The sequence below is a fragment of the Peromyscus maniculatus genome, chromosome 15, assembly GCF_049852395.1.
Source record: "Peromyscus maniculatus bairdii isolate BWxNUB_F1_BW_parent chromosome 15, HU_Pman_BW_mat_3.1, whole genome shotgun sequence".
Lineage (NCBI taxonomy): Eukaryota > Metazoa > Chordata > Mammalia > Rodentia > Cricetidae > Peromyscus > Peromyscus maniculatus.
Genome location: NC_134866.1, coordinates 34,583,138 through 34,603,360, shown reverse-complemented (window position 1 = coordinate 34,603,360; position 20,223 = coordinate 34,583,138). Strand labels below are relative to the sequence as shown.

The following is a 20,223-nucleotide window of genomic DNA, read 5'->3' as shown; positions in this document are numbered from 1 at the left end:
AAAATTTTATCGCAGCCATGGGCATTTACAGCCTTTCAGTGCACTGTGGATGCATTCTTTCCTCCATTTAGCTAATATTTGGTGAATGCCACTTATGTGCCGAGATCTCAGGGCTCCATGGTAAAGGTAGAAACACTGACCCAGAGTGATAGTAAAGCTAATGCTTCTCAATTGTTTTCTTGGGGAATCATCTTTTGTATTTACCAGTTGATTTATTTTATAATCATCGTAAATAGTTTTATCAGTCCCATTGATAGATGATGAAATTGAGATGAACAGAGGTGATACTATTACAGATGATACTATTACAGAGAAAGATACTATTTCATGTAACAGTTATTATGTATCTATTAATAAATAGTCATTAAATGTCTCTCACATGCCAATCACTGGGCTTTGTTGGGAAATACAATAGTAAGTAAGACGGATCCATTCTTATTCTCATGGAATTCAGTATCTATGTGGGTGAGAGAAAACAAGCAATCAAAAATAAACTCCACTTATAGCTTGGAGTTAGCTATAAATGCTGGGAAGAAAACATGACTCAGTCATGTCTTACAGACAAAGAGCAAAGGGTTGGATAAGTTAGACGCTTTGGAGACAGTGGTTTATTTAAAGACACAGGGTCTAAGTTGAGACTTGAATACGAAGGTTAAGAGGCAATGGGGATCCCAAGGGCAAGACTAAGTGGGAATGAACTTAGTGTGTTCAAGATGGAGAAAGAAGTCAAGTGTGGCTGGTGCTGCGGAGAGAGGTCCACCCTGGATAATCACTACCAAAAAGCGACAGAAAATACCCTTTCTTTTAATTTTATCAAACAGTTCTGGGGCAGAACCAGACACCTTCTGTGACAAACAGATTTCTATGGGTTTTATTATAAATAAATCAGGCATTTCTTTTAGGTCCAGACATTCCACCCTTCTTAAGCTGCCCAGGACCTTGGAAGTTGAGGTAGAGCAGAATGCCACAAGGAACCAGGTGGTTCTCTTCCAAATCATTCCCTTGGAGTCAGGTCCTTTTTGAATTCCCCTTTGAGCTATGCCAAAATTGTCAAGACCAATTATTGATAAAATGTGCCATTTCCCTCTCTGTTTGTTACATTTCTTTTGCAGACAAATCTTCACCCTGCACTTTATTATTTAGTCATCATTGATTCATCCTTCTCCCTGACTCACTGCATCTGGAAGGGGGATCATTCTGAATCTGGAAATAAAAATACCTGAAAGATAATGCAGTTTGATGGTCTCAAGAGTGAGAGGGATACACACTATACCTTGTTCTGAGGTTTATGGCCCTGAGTTTAGATGCTCCATTAGGAAATATACAATCCACTATCAGAACTCTTGTGAGTATCAAGAAATGGTTCCATAAAGTTTACCAAAATAAAAGTTGATTATAGAAACATACTAATGTTTCATTAATTGAAAATAATCAGCCCAGTTCTCTGTAGATGTAACCAACCGTCTTATTAAATAAGAAACACAGAACCAATGTAAAAGAGAAAGCCGAGAGGTCAGAGCTCAGAGCTAAAATCTCACCCTTCCTCCTGTGGTGGTCCTAGCTCTCTGAAAGAGAGCTACTTCCTGTGTGTATGTCTTTTCATAGTCTTTTTGTTCTACCTTCTCATTGGTTGTAAACCCAAACATGTAATTACCTCATCACTGCCTGTATGTACAGCCCCCGAGGTCTTAAAGGCGTATGTCTCCAATGCTGGCTGTATCCCTGAACACACAGAGATCTACCTAGCTCTTCTAACAAGTGCTGGGATTAAAGGCGTGTGCCACCACTGCCGCACTCTTGCTATGGCTCTAATAGCTCTGACCCCTGGGCAACTATATTTATTAACATACAATCAAAATCACATTTCAGTACAATTAGAATACCACCACAGTTCTCATTTTTGATACAATATTTAATAAATAACACAAATCATGAACATTATAATACCATCCAAACTTGGAAGTCTCTCATATAGACATAACTCAGGTTACATATGCAAAAATATGTACTTCAACATGTACGCATGTTTGTGTATGCATGCTGGTATCTCTATTCATGTGTGTGTGCGCAAGTATCTGTATACATGTAATTATCTGAATTGATGTGTGTCCATGTATGCTTGCATATATCTGTCCCTGACACTATAGATACTGAAAATTAGAATGCACAAGAGACAGGATTCAGGAGAAAAGACCATTTCACAGGCAGCTAATTTGCAAAGAAATATCTTGATAGCTCACTATTCCAAGAGTGGTGGCTGGGGCATGGTATTCACAATATATGGGAGCTTTTAGAAGTGTAGAATCTCATGCCTCACCCAAGACCAATTAGTCAGATTTTAACAAGCTCCCACGTGAATCAGATGTGCATTAACATTGGTGAAGCATTGTCTAAATGGTTGCACGTATTTGAGGTTTTGTTCTCACCCTTTGCATTTGCTAGTAATTTCCTCTAGAAGGTGACATTCCACTCAGGACTGAACTACTGTTTTATCTGAAGGTGTCATGGGCAGTTTATCATAGTATTTATCATATTTTGTGATAATAATGCTTTCCCTGCCTGTTTCTCCTCACTGTAATATAAACACCATAAGGAAAGATCCAGATAATGCTTGTATACTGTTTTACTTCCTAATGCATGATATATAACAGATGTTCAGTAATTATCTATCAGATGCTCAGTTCTTCAGAGGAGGGAGCAAGTGAGTCATTGGAAACAATTGATAGGATTAACAACCCTTCCCCTCTCTCTTTCTTTCTCTCTCTTTCTTTCTTCCTTTCTTCCTTTCTTCCTTTCTTCCTTTCTTCCTTTCTTCCTTTCTTCCTTCCTTCCTTCCTTCCTTCCTTCCTTCCTTCCTTCCTTCCTTCCTTCCTTCCTTTCTTTCTTTCTTTCTTTCTTTCTTTCTTTCTTTCTTTCTTTCTTTCTTTCTTTTTTTTCAAGACAGGGTTTCTCCATGTAGTTTTGGTGCCTGCCCTGGATCTTGCTCTGCAGACCAGGCTGGCCTGAACTCACAGAGATCCATCTGCCTCTGCCTCCTGAGTGCTGGGATTAAAGGCGTGTGCCACTGCCCCTTCCCCTTCCTACCTTTGTTTTGTTAATCTTTCTCCCAATCCCTGCCTATTCATAGCCACATACACGATCCCACTACAGTATCATGTGTCCACTAGGTGATGAGATTATTTAATGATTTTTAAAAGAGTTAGATAAATATTCTCCAGCAAAACGTGTGCGACACAGGGCTTCTGGAGTAGAAATAGAGATCAATGACTTTATTTTAGCCTGGAAGACTTATTCACTTGGAAATCAGCCAGGCCAATCAAAAGACATTCAGCAGCAGCAACAACAACAAAAACACAAGTAGTTATATGCACTAAGTCCCAAAACTATGGATTCTATTGATTTTCAATCCCAGTCAAAAACGATCCCTCATATGTCAGAGTCCTGTTGTTGTGTGCACATAGAACAGCTTCAGTGTAGAACAGCATGGTGGAAAAGCACGTGTGAGATAGAAAGCTGTGTGGAGGGGAAGGTGGGCATTGCAGGCAGAGAGGACTAATTCAGAGTACTGGTGGACTCTGGAAATTATCCACCTATAAGGTTTTCACTAAGGCAAGCTGTCTCTCCTTGGTTACTACTGATGTCTTAAACCGTATAATTCTTTATTGTAGAGGCTCCTTAGGTATTATGTGATGTCTATTGGCCTCCTTTACTCATCATTTGCTAACAGCAGCCCCTTTGTGTTGTAACAACTAGAATGTCTCCTTAGGTGTTCAAATACCCCTGAATCAAAATCACCCTTGGCTAAATACCACTGCCGCAGGGGGCTCAAGTGTGGAGGTCTGTTCCTACTTCGCACTATCTGGCAAAAGGTGCTATTAGGTCTTTGTAATTCAATATAGATTTTCTCCAAGTCCCAGTATCTTCCCTTTGTAAAAGGTCTTTGTCCCAGTGTTGCGATTCTGGGTTAGAGGGTTGTGATGTGTTATTATTAGGTTAGCAGTGCACTGCAGAGCAAAGCTTCAGGGCGTGAGTCCATTTGAGTTAACGCTGAGCAGCACCAGCAGTGAGCGTGTTGCACTGGAAAGGGAGAGGTCCACGATGGCTGCTTTGCAGGAAGTTGGAAGTAACTTAGCAATGTTCTATTTCTTGGAGTCTTTCTATGGCTTTTCTTATAGATCTGTTGATAATTTTGAGAGAGAAATTCAAATGCATGGGAGAGTTGATAGGTGGCAGCAAGGATGGCAGTTTTCTGCCCCTTGACTGAGAGCCATTGCTCTTAAATGATTCGCCATGAGCTCATCTCTATTGGCTTAGTAAAAGGATCCAGGAAGTGTATCTCCTTCTCGATGAATATTGAGCATCCTTACTCCTGGAAGGCATCAGTGTAAGAGGACTTCCAAATTTAGCATCTGGAACCCTGGACCAAAATACCAAAGTAAGATAATCTACCTCTTTCACTTATGGTCTCTGGGGTGGGCTAAAGAAAGAGGATTCAAACAAATGAACTTACAGACTTGCCCAAAGAAACATTAAAGTTGAAGCATGCTAATGTTGACTTTGCAAAAGGATTCACCTCAGTGCTTTACCAGATATGTCAGGTTTAATATTTAAAAATTCATTTTCCATGCACCTATTCTTTCGGGTGATGTGTGCACATTAAATTACAACTCTGTCATTTAATTATTTGTTTGATTCTACAAGTATTTGATATGTGATACATGTTCATTATCTTTGTTGACAAAAAATATATCTTTTTTTTTAATCCAAGACCCAGTCATAGACTGGAAGATTAAGTCAAGAGCATGTGTCAGAAACGAGAAATAATCCTTCCCATTTAAGGTCTTAGTCACAGTCTTCCAAAAACACAAACAACTGATTGGTTTAATAAGTGCGATAAACAAAAATTAATGAGATTAATTATAGACTGTCAGGTGAGAAAAAAGTGATTACTTTTGAAAGATTTTAATTTTTTTCTTGTGGGGTTGAATACACATAGTCACAAATAGAGAGTCTCAATTACCTTCTACACTGAAGAAAAGTAATTTGAGTATGAATATTATTTTGTAATATGTTTACTTTCTCCCCATCGTTACATTGATAAAAGAAGTAGATTATATAGTGTTTTCAGGCATGTTACCTGTTGAGAGGGCAGTGCATTGAGGTCAGAGTCCTCTGTGATCTCAGTCAGGTGGGCAGCATCAGAGAGGGTGGTTTTTAGGGAATTAGGAGAAGGAATCAGGGACTGAAGCAGCTGTTTAGCACTCCACAGACAGGTATTGAAGGAGCACCAAGGAACAGTAGCTCAACAGACTAGGGTCCAGTGATCAGTCTAGCCTTCAGTGATGGCATATCCGAATCCTCAGGGAGTAGGGCATTATAAAAGCAAACAGTTTCTTTAGGGGAGCTGGATACAAGGTAAATTACTGGGTCACAAAGTCTATTAGTGGAAAGATGGAAAGCAGGGGGAACTTGCTGATGAATGAAGGGCTGGAAGCATATACCTTTTTCTCTCAGATTAAATCCAGTCTGGAGACTGAGGCAGGCTAACATTTGAGGAGGAAGTCTGGACTGTGACAGCAGAGATGATTGGGAACCTGCCAATCTTGGTCAAAGTGGTGCTTGAGAGCTGTTTTACTGATCTACACAAAACACCAGGCTGCTTGTATTGGGATGAAAAGAAAGAAACAGCTCTGAGAGAGGATATTTATTTTAAAACAGTAATTACTTCAACACAACACAACTTGAAGACTGTGTGGCTTGAGAGACAGTAAACAAAAGTTGAAGACAAACTCAAGGAAAAACCAGAAATTGGTGTGATAATTACATATTGCTGGTAGAAACAGGGAAGGACAGGTCTAGAAGTACACTGAGCTCTGTTTGGGACACTTAAATTCAAGATATAAATAAAGCAGTAAAAATTTACTTTCCTTAAAGATGGGGGCTCTGGAATTCAGTCCAAAGCAGATGGTGTTGATTTTTAACTCATCCATAGAAAGACAAAGAAACTAGAAATTGGATGAGATCAACAAAAGGAATTGAGAAACTTAAGGTCATAGCTTAAATACACTTTTAAATTGCATCTGAAAGAACAAGAGAAAATGAGGGAGATTGAGAGGGGACAATGGCAAGGAAAGAAGAAGAAACTAGTTGTTTCTGTGTCCTAACAGCTCTCTCAAGGGAGGGGGTGAGAAGGTGGTGCAGCATCAATGGCACAGACACCAGGAGTCAGGTGAAAGGCAAACAGCAGACTCATTTATTCAGTAATGAGGAAAGCCTTATATACCCTCCTCCCAGCACCCAGGCTATGGCAGATTTGGTGACATTGTGTGGTCATCCCACAGTGGCTGGGCCTGATCAGGACCTCTGACAGCACCTGTTGCTAGGCCCTCAGGCAGACTCCAGGTTGGCCCATAAAGAAGTATGTTATGTGCATGCCTTGGCAACTGGTCTGAACCAATTTCCTCCACCCTATGGGCCTGTATTACTACATATACTAGGGAAAATTCAAATATTCTAAAATGTATACCAGCATCAAGTGCCTCAGAATGGCTGAACAGAATATCCTGATTTTTTAAAAAAAATTTTTGTGACATTAGCCATGTGCCTACCAGGCTTTGTGGCCAGAGGTATGTGACACACACCTCTGTGTGTCACAGAGGTGACAGGCAGGTTGTCCTTCACAGTCATCTGCATGTTCTTAAGGTTCACATAGGCTGCAGCACTCATTAGCCTTATCTCAGTAAGAGAAGGGACCAGAGTTGATGAAGAGAAAGCCACACTAGTCTTCACCAACTGATCACCTGAGATGCTCCAGTCAAATTCAGTAAGAGGAAGAAGGCCTGATGATGCTGTGCAAAGTGGCCCAGCCTGGCCTAACATGTAAAAATGATTATTAATAGATGTAGTCATTTCCCTTCTGTAGTGTTTCCTTTGCAAACCATTTTGACCAATTGATACAGATAAAATACTTTTGTGCTTATATCGCTGGATGCTGGAACGAGCCCAGAGATTTAAAAGGTACCTTTTAAATATGTTTTGTTTTATTTTTGCAAAGCTTTCAGCCTGGTTTAAAATCAAATGTGGAAAGTTTAAGGTGGAGAGTAAGGTACAATGTAGAGGAAAAGGTGATAATCAAGTTCTGGTAGTGACATCCAATACCCAGTGACAATTAGAAACTGTTGTAGACAGATGAGCTGTGAAGCTGAGGGAAGGAAAGTCCACCATGATTGCTAAAAGGGCTTCCTCACACAGGAAGAAATGAAGTTAGGATTTGGACTTACATTTTGGAAAGACAAAAGGGAAAACTTCATTCCAGATTGCCTTTCTCATGGAGCATGGAAGCAATCACCTTTGTTCTGTCCCAGAAAATGATCACAAAAGTCCACCTTTTGATGTCTTCACCCAGGAGTCATGTTTGGATCATAAAGAAAGATGACACTCATGCTTCCCTATCACTGTGATTATATAACAATCAGGTTATCAAGTACCCAGGAAAATTGCTGCCAGAAGCAGGATTCTTGGAAGTGAAGATGGAGTCTTATGTCCTGGGCAGTTGCAAGCAAGCTCAGTGCTCTGCAAGGGTAAAGATGGATGGGATTTTTACTGTGACACTGTCAGAGCCTGGATTTAATGGTAAAGCTGTGGCTGTTGGAACTGAATAGTTACACACCTTTCAGACTTTGACTTGCTGAAGTTGACTTGATACATCTCCAATGCATACTGAACTCATAATTTTGTTTGAAATGAAGCTATGGTCAAATACAGATAGCAACCAAAAGTTCATCTGGAAGATTTTCCATAAATAATACTGGATGTATATTGAAGGAAGAGCACCAGAAATTAGTCTATATCATACACCAATTTTATTAATATAGTGGATGTGAGTCATCAAATGTTCAAAACAACAATAAATGGAGTAATTTTTTCTTTTGTTTTACACTTGTGAATCTTGGACACATGTTGTCTAGGACTCTAATTCCCAATAAATATTTCCAAACTTGAATTCTGAAAATTCAGTATTTCCCATCTTTCCATCCCTATGAGCTTGTACAGCCACCCTGTGTATACTTGTGCAGACAGCATGTGCTTAGTCTTAAGTGGTGGATGTTTCCCTAGTTATAACAATATAAAAACAAGCAGCAATTTAAACTTCAATTACTGTTATCTTTATGGTACAATATAGTATTTATTTATAGTCCTATTATGGTAGTCACCCACTCCTTATAATAATCTTGTGAAGCCAAGTATTGTAATTAATACAGAAAATAAAAGCCATATCAATGACCAATGACCTGATAACTCTCCAGTGTTAAGCCATGAATCTTGGCCCTACTCTTCCAACATCTCCTTCAATGTTGCCTATGGTGCATTACATTGCCTAGTGTATTTTAATCAAAGACTTATGTAAATGAATGAATTTCTTAGAGTATCCAGCTTAGAAACTAGTATATTTTGATGCCAGATTTTACACATCACTTTTATTTGTCAAACAACCACATATAACCCTTGATAATCATCCAGTACAGTTAAACTACAGAAAGCTATTTTACTTAGGCTTATATAATAGTTACTTAGTTTTTTCTTATAATGTTTGTTTCAAATATGAAAAGAACTTTTTTTTTGGCTTTTCAAGATAGGATTTCTTTTTGTAGTTTTGGTCCTCAGGAAGCAGAGCCAGGTGGATCTCTGTGAAAAGAACTTTTTTAGTGATATTTTTAATCATCATATGGATTTGTTGCTTATCATACCAGAAATTAAAAACTTTAATAAATATGAATAGTAAAGTTCAGTAAGCCAGGAGATAAGATGGAATATTAGGAAACTTAATTAATCCAAAGGAAGAAAGGAACAGATTAAAAACAGGGATGAGGAACAGATGGGTCAATAGTAAAATTGTAGAAAAACAGCTCATTTGTCTCACTGAGGCAATCCCATTCAAGAGCAGACATTGTTTGAGTAGATACAGAGCCAACTCCAAGGAATGTGTTATATGCAAGAACCCCCCCTTCCATATAAAGACAGGAGGATGCTAAAAGGAAAAAGCAAAAATGTGATGCGGACCTAACAACTAGCACTAAGGATATAATCAAGGGAGAGGAGGCATGTTGGAAAGATTAATGCATCCAGAAGGAACAATATTTATAAATGCCTATTAACAAAGGTTCAGAACCTAGAAAGAAAAAAAAAAGACTGTCTTAGTCAATATTCTATTGCTGTGAAGAGACACCATGACCATGGCAATTCTTATCAAAGAAAGCATTTAATTGGGGCTGGCTTGCAGTTTCAGAGGTTTAGTCCATTATTGTTATGGTGGGGAACATGGCAACATACAGGCAGACATGCTGCTGGAGGAGCTGAGAGTTCCACATCAGCATCTACAGGCAACAGGAAGGAGAGTGAGCTGCTGTGACTGGCTTGGGCTTCTGAAACTGCAAAGCCCATCCCTAGTGGCACACTACCTCCAACAAGGCCATACCTACTCCAACAAAGTCACACCTCCTAATCCTTCTCAAGTTATGCCACTCCCTGATGTCTAAGTATTCAAATATATGATCCTATGAGGACCATTCTTCTTATTATTATTATTATTAATAATAATAATAATAATAATAAATTGTGATTAATTTTAAAACTCCTTTGTAATTAACAAAATAAAAAATTAATAGGAATATGAAAGATTTGAGCAAAATTATCCACCAAATCTACCTGATGAACATTTTGAGTACACTCAGTAGCAACAGAATAAACATTCTTCCCAACTGTACATGGAAAGTCACCAAATAAAATAAAGGTGACTACATATTAAAAGATGGAGCCAGACAGTGGTGGCGCATGCTTTTAATCCCAGCACTTGGTAGGCAGGGGCAGGCAGATCTCTGTGAGTTCAAGGCCAGCCTGGTCTACAAAACAAGTTTCAGGACAGGCTCTAAAGCTACACAGAGAAACCTTGTCTCAGAAAACCAAATAATAATAATAATAATAATAATAATAATAATAATAATAATAGATGGAAATTATAATATGGGTATAATGGTGAACTCCTGTAATCCCAGAACTCAGGAAGTTGAGTTCAATGTCAGCATGAGAGACATACAGAGCTCCAGGATATCCTGGGTTACATGATCCTGTCTCAAATAAAATAATTATACATGGTATGAATGTTCTCTGATTTAAATTAAGATAAAATAAAAATAAGAATGAACATCTACTTGATGATATATAAGTATTATATATAAGAAAATAAAACATAAAATAAATTACCCAGAATATAGCAAAGAATATACCACAAAGCAAAATTTGGAGGATGTTGCTAAAGCAACACTTCAAGAAAAAGATAGGACATGAAATGGCTACATTCAAAGGTAACAAAGCCTGAAAATTAGGGCATATGCCTTAAGGGCTACCTAAGAAGTGTTACGACCATGCTGCCCGACTGAGGAAAGTAGTTGTCAAATGGAGGAGAAATTAATCAAAGTGTCGATTTTGAAAGATGTGAGAGAATAGCCTCTTAGAGTTGAATTACTAAGGGCCAGAGCAAACCCAGATATGTGGAGAAGTCTGCATTTGTAGAGGGGGTGTCAGCCCTATGCTGAGAAGACAGGACAAAGCCAGCCCCAAACAGCAAGGGTTGCTTTAGGTTCAGGTTGTTAGTCTGAGGTTGAGTATGACAGATGTCAAGAGTCCAGGAACACAAAGACAGCACAGAACAAAAGATTAGATCACAGACTCCAGATGATCAACAAAGGAGGAGAGCTTTTCCTGTTTTAAAGAGACAAGGGTAGGACACCTTTTTTCTGTCTCTTTTTCAGTGGTCATAAAGTATGGCTTCTATTTTTAAGGTCAAACCAATAGAAAAGAGCTCAGTGAAAACATTGTCATTGGGAAAGATCTTTCTAAATAGAATTTAAAGTCATTAAGCTATTGCCTTTGGAGAAAGCCCAGTTTAGGTTATTTACCCCACACCAATGCATGGACTGTCCTTTGTATAAACTGATTTAACTCCCAAATAATACCTACAGAATGAAGCAGTCCAAGTCCACCACCCCCAACAGTTGCTTTTTATATGCCATGGAGCCACCTAGCTTAAAAGGAACATTGGCAAGGACATCAATTGTTTCTTTCAGTGTAATTTGAACTTTTTTTTTAATTGTTAACGTTCTCTTTTTTTGACCTCAATGACATACTTTCCTTGAAGGTCAACAAACAACATACTCTTAAAACCATTTTTTTAAATTTTCACATGATTTTCAAAATTGATTGTTTTCATATTAAAATATATTTACTATGTAGTCCATGATAGAAAGGTGTACCTAAAGTAGTAATGAATGGATGAGATCTACATGAACAACATGGACGTGTGTGGGGGTAATGAAGGGCAAGGTTCGAGGGAAAGAGAGCTTAGGGGAGCAGGAGATCCCAGCTGGATCAAGAACAGAGAGGGAGAACAAGGAATAAAAGACCATGATAAAGGAAGACCACATGAGAATAGGAAGAAGCAAAGTGCTAGAGAGGTCCACAGAAATCCACAAAGATACCCCCAACAATAGACTACTGGCAATGGTTGAGAGACAGCCAGAACTGACCTACTCTGGTGATAGGATGGCCAAAAACCCTAATAGTCATGCCAGAAACCCCATCCAATGACTGAGAAAACCGGATGCAGAGATCCGTGGTCAGGCCCCAGGTGGAGCTCCAGGAGTCCAGTTGGCGAGAAAGAGGAGGGTTTATATGAGCAAGAATTGTTGAGACCAAGGTTGGAAAAAGCACAGGGACAAATAGCCAAATGAAAGGAAACACGTGAACTATGAACCAATAGCTGAGGAGCCCCCAACTGGATCAGGCCCTCTAGATAAGTGAGACAGTTGATTGGCTTGATCTGTCTGGGAGGCATCCAGGCAATGGGAACAGGTCCTGTCCTCAGAGCGTGAGCTGTCTGTTGGCTACCTGGGGCTTATATGGGGGACACTTGGCTCAGCCTGGGAGGAGGGGACTGGACCTGCCTGGACTGAATCTACCAGGTTGAACTCAATCATCAGGGGAGTCTTTGCCCTGGAGGAGATGGGAATGGGGGGTGGGCTAGGGGGAAGAACAAGGGAATCCGTGGCTGATATGTAAAATTAAATTAAATTATAAAAAAAAGAAAAGTCATGAAGAAGAATGAGATAATGGGGCTACCCTTCCCTGAGGATAGAAATGCAGTTAATGGTTGTTGGGGGATATAGAGGCATTTTTTCCATACTGTAGCCTCTAGTTAGGTGTGAATGATATTTATTTATGATGCTATAAGCAGCTGTAATAAATGCAATGGGACACATGTATATTAAAATATATAAAAGAAAGGAAAGAAGGAGGTTATGACATTTGAAGGCTAGTAAGGAAGGAGACATATGCAAGAGTGGGGGGGGCAAGAAGGGAAAATGGATATGATCAAAATACACTATATACATGTACAAAAATGTCAAAATAAAATGAAACTCATTATTATGTATAACTAATATATACTAATGAAAATTTAAAAATAGCAGAAAAAAGAAAAAGAAAAAAAAAACACCCAAAAAGCTCATTTATAGAATAAGAAATCTAGCTATATTGGCTTTTCATTCTTTCTGATTCTAATTAATATCTTTCCTAGTCTTGGAGAAGTATCCATTATTTCCACCTTGTTTCTTGGGGAACCTTTTCTGACTTTTCTAGGATGGACATGATTATTTAACTATTTTGATCTTGCATCATTCAATTATAATTCTTCTTACATTTCTCTGTGTAGATTGATCTATAGTACAGTTTGTTCAGCTTCTTCACTTAGATCAGGAATCAGATAAACAACTACTAATAAATCAATATTCAGAAATTTAAATACCTATTAAAATATGCTAGTGACAGATCCAAACTTCCAATATTATTTACTCAGAAATGGCTGACATTTTCTTCCCATACCATCAACTAAAGATAAATAGATCACACAGCTTGAGATTAAATTCAACATGGCATTTCAGTTTGTTTGGATTACCTTTTATTGTTGAAAAAGTCTAAAAACTCTGAAATGTTCTCTGTTCTAAACCTTAAAGGTCACAATTTTCTGAATATTAAAGTAAATTTACAAATTATTTTATCACAGAATGTTCTACAGTATCCAAAGTTGATACTCTCTGACGTCTGTCTATGTGCAGTTTCAGCTCTGCAAAGATTAATGGTTATACACATGCACGGAGACAGGACACACACAGGTACAGATATAGAATTCAGACAGGATTAATATTGCATCCCTGGAAAAATGTGCCAAGTATATTATTTGACAAATGCCCTGAGATGTTGCCTCCATAAAATTAGATGTGTGTGTGTGTGTGTGTGTGTGTGTGTGTGTGAGAGAGAGAGAGAGAGAGAGAGAGAGAGAGAGAGAGAGAGAGAATGCATACATGCATGCGTGCCTGTGTGTGAGTGTTTAAGTTTTAGGTTGGAGAATTCAAAGATCTACAAAAACAATCAGTACTTTGTGAGGCCTACATCAGACTCAAGGCAACAAAGTGAACTCAAGAGAAAGCTAAGTGACAGATGGGGAACAATGGCTCAGGGACAAGGTGAAAGAAAGCGTGTCACAGTTGGAAGCCCATCTGCCTTTTCTGGTGTGTGAAGTATTCAGGATGCATGAATTCCATTTCAATGATTCAATAACCATGACCAAAATCTACAAGGAAGATGAGAAGGTAAAACCCAACCTTGAGATCATTTTCTTTATAGGTCCTGATCACATGTCAATAGTACTTTGTACTTATAAGCAAATAATAAACACATCATTGCATATGATTGCTTGACACTTATGACTTCCCCAGATAAATAACTAAACAAATACCTCTTGTTTTCTGATGGAAGGAATTCTTAAAAAATTGAAAATCACTTCCATGGAGAGGCTTTTCTGTTGAGAGAAAAGATCTTTGAAGAATGGGTCTATGGGTTAAATTTTAAGCACAGTAAGTTGTATTAATTTACAAGAAGTCCTATTGTTTAGTCAGTATGAAAAAAAAAAAAAACAAAAAAAAAAACAGCCGGGCGGTGGTGGCGTACACCTTTAATCCTAGCATTCAGGAGGCAGAGCCAGGAGGATATCTGTGAGTTCGAGGCCAGCCTGGTCTCCAAAGCGAGTTCCAGGAAAGGCGCAAAGCTACACAGAGAAACCCTGACTCGAAAAACCAAAAAAGAAAGAAAAGAAAAGAAAAAAGCATTTTCTCTCATCTTAGTCCACAACTGGCCAAGTACAAGACCGGGAGTGAAGTTAATGGTACTATCTCCTTACTTCTCCTTCCTTCATCTCCTCACCTCTCCTCTGCTTTCCCAAATGTGTGGGGTGAGAATTCACACTCGGGTTGTCCACCTGTCCACAGGACTCTGTTCAGTGAGACAATCCCTATGGGCTTAGAACAAAAGGAACTGGTGCATTGCTTCTCTTGCTGCAATGACAAAACACTGTATAAAAGCACCTTAAAGAATGGGGAACTTAGCCGGGCGGTGGTGGCGCACGCCTTTAATCCCAGCACTCGGGAGGCAGAGCCAGGCGGATCTCTGTGAGTTCGAAGCCATCCTGGGCTACCAAGTGAGTTCCAGGAAAGGTGAAACCCTGTCTCAGAAAACAAACAAACAAACAAAAGAATGGGGAACTTATTTTGACTCACAGTTTGAGTGACAGTGAAGGACAGCAATGAGCTCTGCCCCTGGTCACAGAGCGTCCAGAGTCAGGAAGCAGAGAGATGAACGGGATAGTCCAATCCCCCCGCCTCTCTCTTTCATTTTTTATTTAGCCTAGAGGCCCCAGACCACAACGTGCTACTGCCCACATTCTGGGCTGATCCTCCCATATCAGTCAACTGTCTTTGCAAACATTCTGGGTGATTCTCAAATCCTGTCCCATTGACAAGATTAACCATCACAGATGGTAAAACTGAAGACAAAGTATTTAGTTCTTGCGAGTACATCACACTTCATGAATCGTTACTTACACTGTTGGTGTAGAAAGCGCATCCTTGTGAGTGTGGCAAGTTTAGTTTGTAGGAGATGATTATATGAATTTTGAAGTAGTGACTTGAAGAATATCATTTACTATTTTATCACCCATTTCATCAACTCAAATGTTCTCTCACCTACACCAGACCATTCAAAGGAGCCCACAAGATATGGGCGTTAAATAAATATTTCACTGTGGTTCTTTTGACTCATTTGAGGAGAAAGCAAGTGCTTTTTAGGAGAGAAAGAAGTGAGTTGTATGAAAGGCTGGAAATTAACCACATTATGTCTTCTTGTTCTCCCAGGGTCCCATGATTCCTTCAGCTTCTACATTGATGAAGCTTCTCCAGTAGGCCCTGAGCAGCCAGAAACTGTCCAGAACTTTGTTTCCGTGTTTGGAACTGTGGCCAAGAAGCTGATGAGGAAATGGTTAGCCACTCAAACAATGAACTTCACTGGTCAGCTAGGAGCTGGAATCCGCTACTTTGACCTGCGAATTTCCACCAAGCCCAGAGACCCAGACAATGAACTGTACTTTGCTCATGGCTTATTCAGTGCCAAAGTCAATGAGGGTCTTGAAGAGATCAACGCATTTCTCACAGATCACCAGAAAGAGGTAATATTCTTGGACTTCAACCATTTTTATGGGATGCAGAAATATCACCATGAAAAACTGGTCCAAATGCTGAAAGACATCTACGGAAACAAAATGTGCCCAGCTATTTTTGCCCAGGAAGTGAGTCTAAAGTACCTATGGGAGAAGGACTATCAAGTATTGGTCTTCTACCACAGTCCAGTGGCATTGGAAGTGCCCTTTCTCTGGCCTGGGCAGATGATGCCAGCACCCTGGGCAAACACGACAGACCCCGAGAAATTGATCCAATTTCTTCAGGCATCCATCACAGAGAGAAGAAAGAAGGGCTCGTTTTTTATATCTCAGGTGGTGCTGACACCCAAAGCAAGCACTGTGGTCAAGGGTGTGGCAAGTGGCCTCAGAGAAACCATCACAGAAAGGTAAGTGCCCTTCAGAAAGTAAGAATTGTCTAGTAGTCTAAACTCAACTTCTGAAAAAACCAAAGTGATGGAGCTAAAATTTTAGCAATGTGTATTAGTTTGCTAGGGTAACACAGTGCTATAACTGAGTGACTTAAGATATAAAGTTCCCAAGGTTCTGGTGATGGCTGACAGTTCTTATCCCACGGTTTATAGATACATCACCAACTGCACCTTCTTCTTTACATGGTCTTTCCCTGTGTGCCTCTTTTTTTATATGGATAAAATGGTACTGAATTAGGGTCTGCCTTGATTAATTCATCTTAACTTGGTAAGTTCAACAAGTACATCTTTCCCAAAGAAGGTCATATCCATAGAACTTTAACATATTATCTGTACTACATATCTATGTATAACAATATATATTCTGAATCCAGCGACAAGTCTAGTCCCTGGTTATAACACTTCTTTATCTGTGTAGCATTCCATTCATTAGAAGGCTCTTGCTTTGCTGTTTGCACTCTTTTTGTATAATGAATGCCATTTGATATATGACAAGTATAAGAAATAGATATTATCTTACAGATTAGGAAAAATAGGTCTAGGAAAATATAACACTTTCCCTTGGGCTTCACCAGTGAATGATGAAACACATACTCAGACCCCATTCCCAAGCCACATCTTGTACCCTATACATTACATATTCTGCCTTTTTAAGAAGGATTGTTCTCCCATGAGAGAACACGCCATTGGTCAAGACTGGCTAACAATGTACACTCATGATCACCGGTAAGGTATAATTTAAGACATCGCCAAAGATCTCTGTAACTTCCTCCAATGAGACTAACATCATCCAGAACCATGCATGTTTTTTTTTTTATTTCAGTTAAAATATTGAATAATGTTAACATAAGAAGAGAGTACCCACATCCTTTTTATACAATGTATTTTAATCTTTTAATTAATAGTTCAAATTGTGCTAATGAGACAGGGGATGGATGATTTGGTTAGAGTCAAAGTCTTGTGTGGGAAAGAAAATGAGGAGAAAAATCTTTCTAGCAATGATAGTGTAGGTGACCCTGTGGAATATCATGCCGTGTGGACAACGACAGTGGGAGAATCTTTAGAAGACACGGAGATAGTTGAAACAGATTTTGTACCTAAGCTGCAGAGAACTGTATCAAGTCAATGGGAGAGAGCTAGCTGTTGGCATCTGACAGTTAAGTGATCAGAAGTGTCATTTAGATAATAATTGATGCAGACTGCAAGATAAGGTAAGTGGTTTAGACCAGTTTTAGTAAGCTAGTCCACACTAAGTGAGGAAGTAAAGAAAATTTGCATGAGGATGATGTGCAATAAAGGATAGAATCATAGAGTGACTGGTTAGCTCTGTGCTAAGAATGAGAGAAGAAAGGATGAGGGTTTTGATTGACAAGCAGAATGGAGGATCATTCACCAAAGCAGAAACTAAAAAGTCTTGGGTAGGAGAAGGAGATTATGCAGTTAGAGTTTAAAAGCCATTTAAAGCATGCAAATAGATGCAGCAATTGAACATTAAAAGTACAAGCCAACTGATTTGGAGCTGTTGGCCCTTACAGATAGTGAGAGCCACAGGTCACCAGAGTGGAAGTAGTCTTCCTTACAGAACCATAACTTTCTTCTGTTGTTCATGTACTAGCTGGGATCTCCACGTACTTTGAGATTTAAATGCAATTGCAAAACTTCCATTTCATACCTACAGCACTGCATGCCCTTTCACGTTGTTTCCTGTATTGTTCTTCTTAAGACTTGAGACCTCACTACTGCTGCATTATTTGATACGTCAGTGATCCCACATGATCTGTCCATGTGTCCCATTGCTCCAGGCTCAGTTTCTACAGAATTTTTGGATATTACTGAAGATCTATGGATATAAGAGAAATCGCATAATCACTGTGATATACATAATTGAAAAAGTGATATTTTGTCATTAATTTTAAGTCTTCCTCTGAGATACCTCCCCTGATGACATGTACATGACTCTGTATCTCAGTCAAACACCCTCTGGTGGGATCTACTCTTCCTCCCCTCCCTCTTGTTCTCACCACTTTCCTTCCCTTATACTCTAACTGGTCGTGAAAGTCTACATTCCTCTCTAGAAGACTAAAGCAAAACTCACTGAGTTCCATCAAAATATCACCAAATCAAGAAAGATTTTTATCTAATAGCCCTACTTTCCACCAACACTAACTGATCTGATAAATGACTACTTGACCTCTCACCAAATTAGCAAGCAAGGGGCTTATATACATATAAGAATGTGCTGTTTTAGTAATTGTATCCTATAAAGTCTCCATGTTTTGAAGAAACCCAAGGGTCCTACTGGAAATGGTGAAGAAACATAGGAATCTCCAGCATGAACTGATCCCATTGATCCCATTTCTTGCCATTCTGCCTCCATCTTGAAAGGAAGAAACTGTATCTTTAACTTTTATATTCTAGGCATGGCACAAGTCTTCCTATGATTTCTTCAAGTTCACAAGAGCATACACATTTCAATATACAACGCTCTATTTACATAAACATTTGCCTATATTACAAGAGTGTTTTGTCTTCTGGCCAGGAGGCATTCCATGGTTTTCCATGTTGAAAAACCTATGAAGAAGAACACACTCACAGAGTGAATGGCTTTCATTTACCTTTTTATAGCATTTTATGTACTTTGGATGCTTCTCAGTCATATTTAAACCGCTTTCTAGCTATTTCTCCTCTAGTATGACACTATAAAAGAGGGCTTAGGGAGGTTAATAAAAAGTTAGGAAAGTACCGAAAATTATATTTTACATAGCTCTCCCCAGAGTCACAATGTATATTACCATATAAAAGACATTTGCAAATGTCTTGAAGAATCCTATTTAAATTTAACCAATAGTGTTTTCTATATACTTTTTTTTGAGATAATACTTGCTAAAAGCTCATGAAATTGATTGTGAAGAACTGTCTTCAGCCATCTGTTCTAACTCAGTCCCTCTCACTTGCTTGAGACATATATCTGGAATAGTAGAGTGATATCCCCCCCCCCTCCTAAAGAGAAAGATAAGCATGGGAAAAGGCAGGAAGCAAGTTTTAAAACTAGATAGGAAGACCCTAGAGTTGTGACTCATTCTTTTTGAGCTCTTTACCCAGCCTTGAGTATCATTTGCTGAAGCCCTTCCCCACCTCTAACACCCTTACTTAAATCGAAATTGTAACCATAGTGAATTCTAATTTCACTTCAAAAAAAAAAGAATGAAATGAAAAAAAAAAGGATTTAAAAAGAGAGGATCCTATAGTAGGACCAAATTTTGGCCCCTAAGATCATTCTAATGACTTGACAATAGTTTGCACATCTATCTACCTTGTAACCTGGCCACCATACTAGCGTTATGAGCAATCTCCAGCAGGGCTTCATCTTCCACACACGAGTCACCTGCATTTTACATTTGCATTGCTGGATTGAATATGGTGTTAATGTGAAATCTGGGTTTCTGCTTTGTTACCTTTGGGCTAGGAGGGCAACATTCTAGCTTTCTGGACAGAGACTGAGAGGAAAAAGTGACTTTCTGGCCTTGACTACTGGCTACCAAAGGCAATTTGCCTCCCTCTAAAAGAGGTAGTGAAGGGACAGCTTTGTTGCCTTTTTTTCAGATCAAGTGAAGAAGCATAAAAATAGACTGATTTTTTTTTCAACTATTCTATTGTGCCAACACTAGTCATCCCAAAAGTTCTACATTAGAACCAAAAGACTCAATGAACATTTACGTGGTCACAGAAAAAGTCACCAGGCAATCATCAGCAGTGGGACTTAAGAATCCACATCTGAAAATTCTGAAGTTTGAACTGAATCCTGCATTTGACTAACTTTTTTTCCCTCTACAGTAATCCTTTCTAATATTTTTGGTTAATGAAACCCCAAGCACCTGAACAGAGAAGCCAGTGGTTGAAATTGTGGTTGGTATTCAGGGAAACTAAACCCAACCTGGACCTAAGGACCTCAACTTTCAATCTAGCCATCAATTCTAAAAACTACAGATGTGTTTTCTGCCACTTCAGCAATGCCAAAAGACACAGGTTTTCATTTCTTAAAGACCTATTTTTAATTTATTTCCCAAACACCAGTTTTTACACCTCACCCCCACGGAATTCACACGTTCTTAAAAAGAAGGTGTGCATCTTGAGTCAATTCCTTTCCTAATATATGGAAGTTTATTAAACTCC

The 20,223-nt window shown here is 38.9% G+C and overlaps 1 protein-coding gene across 1 annotated transcript in view; it reads left to right on the top strand.

The window, feature by feature from the left end:
- Plcxd3 (phosphatidylinositol specific phospholipase C X domain containing 3) overlaps window positions 1–20,223 on the top strand; it is a 174,986-nt gene that overhangs the window by 90,333 nt on the left and 64,430 nt on the right. Inside the window, exon 2 of the mRNA XM_006988928.4 lies at window positions 15,300–16,008. Coding sequence (XP_006988990.1) covers window positions 15,300–16,008 — 709 coding nt within the window. The remainder of the gene's footprint in view (window positions 1–15,299; window positions 16,009–20,223) is intronic.